The 11,780-nt window shown below is 30.9% G+C and overlaps 1 protein-coding gene across 1 annotated transcript; it reads left to right on the forward strand.

Annotated features, from left to right (window-relative positions):
- Window positions 1-3,522: 3,522 nt before the first annotated feature.
- Window positions 3,523-6,523, forward strand: LOC11417181 (histone-lysine N-methyltransferase, H3 lysine-9 specific SUVH6). Its single transcript, XM_024782709.2, has one exon. It carries the CDS (start codon window positions 3,737-3,739, stop codon window positions 6,380-6,382), a length of 2,646 nt encoding a protein of 881 aa, XP_024638477.2. The 5' UTR covers window positions 3,523-3,736; the 3' UTR covers window positions 6,383-6,523.
- Window positions 6,524-11,780: the final 5,257 nt, after the last annotated feature.

Consider the following 11,780-nt stretch of genomic DNA (forward strand, 5'->3'; position numbering starts at 1 on the left):
GTGTAACAATATATCATCTTAGATCTACACCCACTAATTTTTTTTTTTTTACCAATAGACCAAATCTACTAACAAAAAAAAAAAAAAAAAAAAAAAAAAAAATAAAAATATATATATATATATATATATATTGACCGAATCTACTAACAATATATATATACTAACAATATATAAAAATCGAAGTACACCAAAATTTCATAATCGTCCTTATTAAAATTAATGATCTCCTTAATTTTATGTGCATAATGGTCATTTTGCAAAATTTAATTTATTTGTTTTTAAAAAAATTAATTATGGATAATGCTAAGACTGGTGCTAGTCACACCCCAAAAAAAACTAGTTACACCCAAATTTATTTAAAATTTAACAATAATATCAAAATTGCCCTCTTCATGTAAATTTTTAAAAACCCATCTTTTATGATCATTCTGAACCCTTACCCCCTTTCATCCACAAATCACCATAGATGTGCAACCAATATCTGAATCAACATCTTTGTTATTGATCTGTACTATATTCATAAAGGTTAGTGAATTTCATGAATTTTATTTTCAATGAGTTTCTATTTGTTTATTGTTTGTTTTGGTATGAGATATGTTCAATTTAGGTTAGTGTAAATTAAGTTTACTTATGTTCAATTTAGGTTAATGTAAATTTAGTTTACTTATGTCAATGTAAATTAAGTTTATTTATTATGTTCAATCTAGGTTAATGTAAATTTAGTTTACTTTACCTTCAATCTAGGTTAGTGTAAATTCAGTTTACATGTATATAAGAAGTTAGTGTAAACATATGTTCAATCTAGGTTAATGTAAATTAAGTTTACTTATGTCAATGTAAATTAAGTTTACTTATGTTCAATTTAGGTTAATGTAAATTTAGTTTACTTATGTTCAATCTAGGTTAATGTAAATTTAGTTTATTTACGTTCAATCTAGATATAAGAGGTTTGTGTAAATTCAGTTTACTCAATCTAGGTTAATGTAAATTAAGTTTACTTATGTTCAGTTAATGTAAATTCAGTTTACTTATTCAATTTAGGTTAATGTAAATTAAGTTTACTTATGTTCAACTTAGGGGTATATTAGTCATTCTGGGGTGTAACTTGTTTTTTTTGGGGTGTGACTAGCACCAGTCTAATGCTAATCACAAAGGATAACTATGGAACTAATTTATGTGTTTTTCAAAAATTAATTACGGATAATGGTTATCTCAAGTGTAACCAATTTCCACATATAACTATGAAACTAATTTATTTCTTTTTAGAAAAATTGAGTATGGATAATGGACATATCTACTAACAATATACTCCCTCCGTCCCCTTTTTAGGCTGAATTTTTCGTTCCTATTTTAAGTGTCTTTTAGAAAAATTACTCTTATCTTTTTTAATAAAACTAATTAATGCTATCTATTTGAAAAACTAAAGTTTATTTTTTTAAAAACAAAATTTGTTTTTTGTTATCTTCAAATTTAAACAAAATTTTGTTACAAACAATGGTTATAAGAAGAGTTAAAAATTCTATAAAAAAGATGAGTAGCAATTGTTAAAAATTTCAAGTGTAAAGTACTCCCTCTGTTTCAGAGTTTCGTTTTAGCCAAAAAAAATTGTTTCAAAATGAAAGTCACTTTCATTTTCCAATGCAATAATAATTTTTTCTTTTCAATTGTACCCTTCAATTAATACTATGTTACATTACTTCCAAGGTATTATCTTTTCTTTAATGAAAAACAACCCAATAGTTGATTAGGATAATCTGGTAAAATTGCTATGACATTTGACTACTTTATTTCATTCCTTAATATGTGTGCAATTGGCAAAAACGACACTCATTTTGAAACGGATGGAGTAAAAGAACAAATTTGAAAGAAGAAAAATAAAAGACTACATGAATCTTCAAAAGGAAGAAAAAGTGCAAGACTCGTTGGAATTGCTGAAGACTCATTTGACAAAATACAAGAACAAGATGACAATGAAGATGAAGAAATTTCATCAATATAATTTTTATATTGGCTTTAAAATAATTAAAAAGATGTGCATAATATTTAAAAAATTGACAATTGTTTGTTATGAGAGAGTCCGCAAAAAAAAAAAAAAAGGAATTTGCTGGAGAAAAAGATTAAAAAAGTAAATTTTGCTTATAAATGTGACTAGAGGGAATATAATCTTCTTTTTCTACTTATGGGTCATAAGTATTTTTTGTGTGAAATATGATTTTTTATGTTGATTTTCGTGCTCCTAATTGATGTGTAATTATGAGTATGTTGAATTTTATGGAATTGATGTGTTTATATGTTCAAGTTCATAGTTGATGTTTGAAATAAGTTGTTTTGGTGTTTTTTTCTCAATTAAGTGTAAACCATGAATTTGTAAGTGATTATTTTTCAAACATGTTTTAGAGCCCGTTTGTTATAGCTTTTTTAAGAAAAAAAAATCACTTTTTTAAATAAAATAATTACTTTTAAGAGTTTTGCATCTGTTTGTTACAACTTTTTAAAAAATTCAGAATCTAAAAAAAAATATAAAAATAGCTTCAAATGAAAAGCTGTTAAGAGCAACTTCTCAAAAAATAGATTTTTGTTAAAGGAGAGAGAAAATATGATTTAAAATATTGAATTAATTTTGTAACAAAAAATCTCTTTTATATAGTTGTATCCAAACAAACTAGGTTATTTGTTAAAAAAAAAAAGTGATTTTTACTACGGTAAACAAACGCAAAATAGATTCTTATTTTTCATAAAATCTCTAAAATATAATATCTATTATTTTATGTCAAAATCAATTTTATTTTAACCCGTAACAAACGTGCCCTCAAATCACTTAAAATAATAACTTTTAAAAGTATTGCATCCGTTTGTTACACAATTTAAAAAAAATCTAAATTAAAAAACAACTTCAAATGAGAAAATGGTATCTTCATAAACTATTTTTTCATAAACTACCTTTACAAGCTTATAAATAATATGTAAAAGCTTATCTATTTACATAAACTATTTTGCATAAGATCTAATATAAGGCAATCCAAACGAATCCTAAGAGTAGTTTCTCAAAAAATAAATTTTTTTAGAGGATTGAGAAAATAAAGTTTATAGAATTGAATTAATTTTGTAACAAAAAAATCTCTTTTATATAGTTGTATTGTATCCAAACAAACTAAATTATTTTAAAAAATATATATAATTTTAAATCGGTAAACAAAAGCAAAATAGATTCTAATATTATTTATAAAATTTTCTAAAATATAATGCCTAAATTATTTAATATCAAAATTACTTTTATTTTAATCAGTAACAGAGCCATTTCTTTCTCCCTATAGAATTGAAGCACAGCTAAGAAGAACCAAATCAGCTGCGACTCGGATTGCTGTCAGAGAAACTTACATTTCCATCATGATCCAGGTATTCCGAATAACTTTAATCTAAATCAAATCAAACATGTCATAGATCTGATCATAGTCATCCTCAACGTTTTATATAATATTTATTTAGACCTAATTCCAACTTTTTGGTTAGGAAGATGGAAAATGGGGACTCAACTATTGTTGATCGACCTAAGCTTAAGAGCTGGAAAATTTCTGCTGATGGTACGAGTGTTGAGGATAAGAGTGGCGAAGACTCAGGTGAAGCTGATAGTACCAACGAAGAAAATTATCCTCAAAATTTTGAGTTGAACGAGGATTTGTTGGTTACAAACACTGTTGAACAAACAAGTGACTGTAGTTTGAAGAAGGAGGATCCGATGTTCTTATCTGATCAAGTGGATGGGGATAGTTTGGCTAACGATGAACCTGCAAAAGTGGAATTGGTTGGCATGGAAACTATGGATACAGAATTGGCACCTGAAGACTGTAGATTGAAAAAGGATGTTACCGTGGTCTCATCTCATCAATTTGATGTGATTATTTTGGAGACTTTAGATGTGGAATTTGCAACTGAAAACTGTAGTTTGAAGAACGAAAATGCAGTGATATCATCTCATCAAATGGATGAGTCTACTTTGGCAAACGATGAACCTGAAAAACTGGGATTCGCGGGTATGGAAACTTTGGATATGGAATTTGCAACAGAAGGCGCCGTAAAACAAGATTTATCCTATATATCAAAGGCATCGTATCCAGATGGCGAGGCAGCTACGCCTGATGACTCAAAATCCTCTTTGTCCACTATCAATATTGGTGGTGCTGGTGCTTGTATGAAGGAGGCTTTAACTAAAAGGTACGCTCCTCGTAAAAAAGTTGCAGTGTTCAGAGATTTTCCACGTTTGTGTGGAGGCAATGCTCCCTGTCTCAGTCAGGATGAGTGTCTGAAGGAGCTTTCTTCTTTGAAAGAAGTTGAAGCCACTGACGTAAACGAAGCAGAAAATAACAAGAGAAAGTTTGATAACATTGTTCAAGCTGATTCTGAAGGGAACACTAGCCTTCCTGAAAAATATAATCATCTTCTGGTTAACATAAATTCTAAGGTAGTGGTTAAAGCAGAAAACATCAACACTGTAAAACTCGAAAGTAGTTCCATGGTCTCATCAGGCAGGAAATTAGTGCACGGTTTGATGGCTACATCAGAATGGAAAGCAAGGGAAAGTAAGGGAAAGAAAGTTGATTTTTGTGCCCAGCTGGACAAGTCAAAAACTGCTACCAAGTCGAAAGGTGTACTGAATCATTCTGGGCACCAGCCGTTGAAAAAGAAAAGAGAAAATTCTAGTTCTGATGACATGGGTCAATTAGTAACAGTGGAGAAGAGTTCCCTAGACCCTAATGAAAATAACAAACACTTTAAAAGTGTCCCAAAATCACGTGGTTCGAGCGTAAATGTTTTTCCTCTTGGTCATAGTAATTTTAGTGGTCATGAGAATGACTCAGTGGCCAGGAATAAAGTGAGGAAAGCATTGCGCCTGTTCCAAGCTTTTTATAGAAAGATTTTGCAGGAAGCCGAAGCAAAACCAAAGTCAAATGTGAAAGAAGTGAAGAGGTTTGATTTACAAGCTGCGAAAAAGCTTAAGGAGGAAGGGAGCCATGTTAACGAAGGGGAGAATATCTTGGGATCTGTTCCTGGGGTTGAAGTTGGTGATGAATTTCAATTCAGAATAGAGCTTAATATAATTGGCCTTCATCGCCAGATTCAGGGTGGTATAGATTATGTGAGGCAGAAAGACAAGATCCTTGCAACTAGTATTGTTGCTTCGGGTGGCTATGCTGATGACTTAGATAATTCAGATCTTTTGATATATACAGGACAGGGAGGAAACGTGACGAGCAGTGATAAAGAGCCAGAAGATCAGAAGCTTGAACGGGGAAATCTTGCTTTGAAGAACAGTAATGAGGAAAAGAATTCTGTTAGAGTGATACGGGGCTATGAATCAATGGACGGTAAAAGAAAGATATATGTTTACGATGGACTTTATGTAGTTGAGTCATGTTGGCAGGATATAGGGCCACGTGGGAAGATGGTTTATAAGTTTAGCTTGCGAAGAATCCCGGGTCAACCAGAGCTTGCCTTGAAGGAAGTGAAGAAATCTAAAAAGTCCAAAACAAGAGAAGGTCTATGTGTCGAAGATATTTCCTACGGGAAAGAGAAAATTCCTATATGTGCTGTGAACACCATAGATAACGAGAAACCCCCTACATTTAAATACATAACCGAGATGATATATCCTGAATGTTGCAATCTTGTCCCTCCAAAAGGATGTAATTGTACTAATGGATGCTCTGACCATAAGAAATGTTCTTGTGTAGTAAAAAATGGTGGCGAGATTCCATTTAATCATAATGGGGATATTGTAGAAGTAAAGCCTCTAGTCTATGAGTGTGGTCCTAAATGCAAGTGCCCTTCAACCTGCCATAATAGAGTTAGCCAACTTGGCATAAATATTCAACTTGAAATTTTTAAAACCAATTCAATGGGATGGGGTGTAAGATCCTTAAATTCCATCCCTTCAGGAAGTTTTATCTGTGAATATATTGGAGAGGTTCTTGAAGAAAAGGAAGCTGAACAAAGAACCGGCAATGATGAGTATCTTTTCGATATCGGAAATAACAAAAACAACAATAATCTTTGGGATGGACTTTCAAACCTTTTTCCAGATTCAAGTTCAAGTGAAGTAGTGGAGGATTCTGACTTCACTACCGATGCCGCTCAGTTTGGTAATGTGGGGAGATTTGTTAACCATAGTTGCTCCCCTAATCTTTATGCTCAGAATGTCCTTTATGATCATCAAGACAGCAGGGTTCCTCACATCATGTTATTTGCTGCTGAGAACATTCCTCCCTTGCAAGAGCTGACATACGATTACAATTACACGATAGATACAGTTCGTGATTCCGATGGCAATATCAAAAAGAAGTACTGCTTTTGTGGTTCTGTTGAATGTACTGGTAGGTTGTATTGATCTTTTGCCATGTTAATTGTTGGAACAGTTTTTCTTATAAGTCTTTCAAACTAAAATCGCAAAAACTGGAGCTTAATTTTGGGCCATGTTATGGATGTGCTTTGATTCTTCATCCTTAATGGTTGGAAAGAAAAATATTCTTGTGTGACTTACTCTATTTTCATTTTATATGAAGCAAAATTTTGTCAAAATGACAAATATGTTGCCATTTGAATGTGTGAAAGCTTATGTTTGGGGTAAATTTTACCATAAACAATTTTACTTTATAATGAAGTTTCACAATTTTTTCAATCTTTAGATGAAGCAAAAAAAAAAAATAGCATTCATCCATTTCTTTCTATATAGGGCTTGCATCAACTTTGTGAGGTAAATTTAGCAAATTCACTACTACTAAAAAATAAAGTTTTATTCAAAGCCATTCATATATGCATAGACAGTAAGCTCTGCTCAAACTTTTCTCAAATGACATGTTAAAATCCTTAGAAAATAATATCAAATAGCAATGGCTATGCAAAATCCTTTGCAAGGAAGAAACCCCGTAAACTCTATGTTAAGTGAAATAAGAGAGTCAAAAGGATAATAGGCACAAGGTTGATATTAAAATCAGGTAAGAATAGAACATCCTTAAGGTTTAGACCGTCTGAAATATTAACATTTCCTATAGGAATAGGTAGTAAGTATCTTATTCTTATGTTAAGAATCAAATCAATTCAATTCAATGAATTTAAAGTATGATCAGTCGCACAAGAATCTATTATCCATGCTTTAGTTGACAGACTACACTACTGATGTTCTTCACTTCATTGTTAAATTACATAAAAAACTTCATAATAGACTTAGTCTACATAACCTAGGAAAAATACTCAATATTGTCTGATCTTAGCTTCTTAATGTGCTTTCCTGTTTGATTCTCCGCCATGGGCTTAAACTTCAGAAACGCAGCAATGACTTCCTACTTTTGCTTTAAAAAGAACACCCATGTCATTCTGGAAAAATCATCAATGAATAGTAGGTAGTATTTATTGCCATTTAGAGTTGGTATGTTCATAGGACTACAAAAACTAGTGTGTATTAGCTTCAATTTTTTCACGAGTCCTCCAGGCCTGTCCAGCAGGAAATGACATCATACTTTGTTTTCCAAACTGAAATGCTTCACAAACAGCATCACAGTCTAAATAGAAGGCATATTTTGAACTACTGATTGCTTTGAACTCATGGATTTCAAAGAAAAATAGTTAACATGGCCAACCATTTCAGGCTTTTTTAAACATACAGGAAAGCTTTTGCATCTAATATAGTGCATGTCATGACTTGAAAAACCAAATAATATTTCTTCTCAAGCATTTGACCGGCACTAAGAAGATTCTGATTTATTTTAGATACAAGTAACACCTAAGAAATTAACTTAGTACTGATTGGTGTGTTAACAACTACAACCTTTGCCTTTGACATCTACGTAATCTCTGTAACATCCCTGACAACTCTAAGTATTGCCGATTAACCGTACAAACCAACACGCGTCTTTTCAACGTGTTTTGTCCTCAGAAGGTCACCCATCCTAAATTAAAATTGCTCCTAGTCAAGCACACCTAGCCGTTAAGTTCTTGTGGAATGGCTACCAGAGGAAAGGAAAACATCTTATAAGCCTTGTGATTTGTGTATCCACTATCAATCACCCATGAATCTATGATACTATTCGCTACATAGCAAGTAGCAACAAATAGATGCTCCTCATTGTGAAAAATGATCCCATACGACTATACTTAGTACCAAACAATTTTTATAAGTGTTGCTTCAACCATGAAGTCTCATACCTGCACGGTTTTAGAATCCCTCTCATTCCGACGTGGACTCGGTTTGCCTAGAATCTTCTAGGAGCTGATCATTGTCGTGCCTTCTGCATTAAATGACAATAAAGTCTTTTAATTATCCTTAAAATAAAGTAATAATAAAACTTCCCCAAAAAATTTCCACTTAATTGTTGGAACTCAATTGATGAAAAGTATGAAGATCGGCCAATTCCATGGTCAAGGGCTAAATTTCCATGTCGTTGCCTTCTAATCATCAAAACATGATTTTGTTTCTCCAATTTCACGAAGATCAAGAACATTCCATTAGAATTTTGAATAGATGTCTGCTTCTACAATTAGTTACCTAGGCCTTTATTCAATTAAAAACATAATAAGAGTACTTTATCTTATTACAAAGACATGGATACTTGATCAAATTAAACTAACACCTATGGATAAAGATTCTTACTTTCTACATCCAAATCCTCTTTCATCTTTTGGCAATTAGTTGAGAAGGAAAAATCTCTAATAATAATAGGAACAACCACATGTTGTCTTGGAATAAAAATGAATGAAAAAATATTCATTTTTATGCATTTTTAATATGTTTCCTTCCACATGCTTAGTGAACTTTTGATCTCATAACAATGTTAAATGAAAAATAATAATGAAAAACATACTTTATTTTCAATTAAAAAATACAATCACCATTTCATATGTATGAAGTGTCCTTTCAACAAAAATCTCCCTTTTTCCAAAACCTGTTTATGTGAAATCAAAGAAAAAATATCCATTAGAGAATATGAAAAATTATAGAAATAGAAAAACACACACACACGAAGCTTGAAGAGAAAATCAAAACTGTAAAAAAAATGAAATGGAAGAAGAAATGAAAAGGATAATATAAGCAACATATATGTAAGCTTAGAAAAAAATGAGTAGATTTATAGTAAACTTGTGTGTGTAAGAGGATTGATCAAGAATACAAATAATTTTAAAATGTAACCGCACAATATTAATAAAATGGATTATAATGCATTCATTGTGCAACTTGCATGAAGTGAAGTAAATGGTGTATTTTTGCAACGGATGGGAAATGAAAGATAAATAGTAAGGAATGATTAGTAGGGAATCAAGAACAAAAGAGAGCCACATGGCATAAGTATAGCTTAAAATACATGTAGATAGAGATAATGAGTGAGTGAATGGTGGTCATAGTTAAGAAACATGAGTTATGGAATAAAAAATATATAAAAAAACAAATAAATAGTATCCCACATTCGTGCTATCTTAATGTTGAAATTGGTCTTATGTGTGGCATTGTAGAGTTCATTGAGAAAGGTATATGTACTACTGTTTTTGACATCTCCCGACTTGTGAAAATAAAAAACATGAAATAAGATTAGAACATTTGGATAGCATGGTTGAGGAAAAATGTAGAAAGATGTGGTTCGGTGTTATTGTCCTCTGTAGTAGACATGATGGAAAAATGAAGAGAGAATGAGGTAAATGATAAAATTGATCATGAAATGTTACAGAATGAGCAGAAAAGGAATGAGATTAGTGTGATTATTATATAGGTGAAAGGGAAAAAGGAAAATTAAGATGATCTAAAATGTAACATCTTTTTAAGCTTTATGTGAAAGAATGTAAACAGACACATTCAATGATGATGGTGTAAATATTATAGCAATTAGCGTTTTAAAAAATAGCAGTGGAAGGATTTATAACTTATAAGAATGAAGAATGTCAAAGATTTTTATTTTAAAAGAAAGGATGTCAAAGAGTTGTGCAATGGAGGAGGACACTGGACTACTATACCAAGAGATTCATTTATATTAGGATAAACCGAAATAATTATTTCAATAGCATAATTATGAAACTTTATCAAACTCCATCCACTACTATTTTTAAAGAGAAAATTGATTATGGTTTATAGGTATATAGGTAACAAATGTGAAAACTCCGTTTTATTTTAATTAAAATAATAATGTTGAGTTACACTTAACTGCGATGTGTACATTCCTATTCTTACCTCTTTTTGGAGCAGCAATAGATTAGTGTAACTCTTTTTATCAAAATTATGTATAATGGTTTGAGGGAGTGACACATAAGCAAAGTAGAAGAATGATTAATTAAGAATAAAGTTAAAAAAAAAAGGTCATTGGTGAGATGCCATGTAAGCAAAATGTAGCTTAGAATACATGTATATGTATATGTATATAGAGACCAAAATAATTATTTCAATAGACATAATTATGAAACTTTATCAAACTCCATCCACTACTATTTTTAAGGAGAAAATTGATTATGGTTTATAGGTATATAGATAACAAATGTGAAAACTCCGTTTTATTTTAATTAAAATAATAATGTTCAGTTACACTTTACTGCGATGTGTACATTCCTATTCTTACGTCTTTCTTATGTGGGAGCAGCAATAGATTAGTGTAACTCTTTTTATCAAAATTATGTATAATGGTTTGAGGGAGTGACACATAAGCAAAGTAGAAGAATGATTAATTAAGAATAAAGTTAAAAAAAAGGGTCATTGGTGAGATGTCATGTAAGCAAAATGTAGCTTAAAATACATGTATACTAGGTATATAACCCGTGCGTTGCACGGGTTTGATCAAAATATAATTTGCCCATGAACCATACCCCACCAATTTTCCCACATTATCCATCCCACCTTGAAATATAATATTGTTTCTAATATTTTAAATGCACCATATTGTTGCCAATCAAACCAATTGCTTAAATTTCTTTATATGACTTTGTTATAACAAAGCTCTAAAATGTTCTCTCGTATTGTTATGTATAGAACCTAAAAACAAAATTAAAAGAAAAACAACGTCAATCTTGTTAAAAATAATAATGTGCTCTCTCTAAAAATAAAACACAGCAACAATCTTGTTAAGAAAATAATGTGCTCTTTCAATATATAATGATACAAAATTGAAGAATATCATCCAAAAGTTGGTTGAAGAAAGTGATAATGGTGATCCAAAACCAAAACAATACCATCGAAATTTATACACAAAAGGATATGACCATAGCCCCTAATTAAAATTATAACCAACCAATTTTCAACAAAAGTGTAAAGAAGTTTGTTGTGAAATTGATATTAATAGAAGGCATGGTGGAAACATCCCGGGATTGACTGAAAATGAATGTGGCATAAGTTGTAGTTATAAACGGTGAGTGGGAATTATAAAAAAATACACTTTAAATTTTTCCATTTTGTAGGTTATAATTGAAGGAATGTTAAGATACATCCAATGATGATGGTGTAAGAAATTACAGAACATTTGAATAGTTTGTAGGTGCATAAACCGTTACTATTAGATTCTTAAAATATGGCTATAGAAAAACAATGATGTTTATGCTCATTAACCCATTGTATTCTAATGCATTGTATAATTGAGTTAGCATTATTGTGAAGAAAAAAAATGTGAGAGGTTACGTATTAGATTAGTTTATTAAATAGAATGATTAGAGAATAGAAATTAAACCCTTTGTCACATAGGCACAATCCTAGCATTCGAGATAGTCAAGTTTAGTTTACAAAGAGAATAAGATATAGATAGATAGATAGATAGATAGGT

Source organism: Medicago truncatula, chromosome 4 (genome assembly GCF_003473485.1).
Source record: "Medicago truncatula cultivar Jemalong A17 chromosome 4, MtrunA17r5.0-ANR, whole genome shotgun sequence".
Lineage (NCBI taxonomy): Eukaryota > Viridiplantae > Streptophyta > Magnoliopsida > Fabales > Fabaceae > Medicago > Medicago truncatula.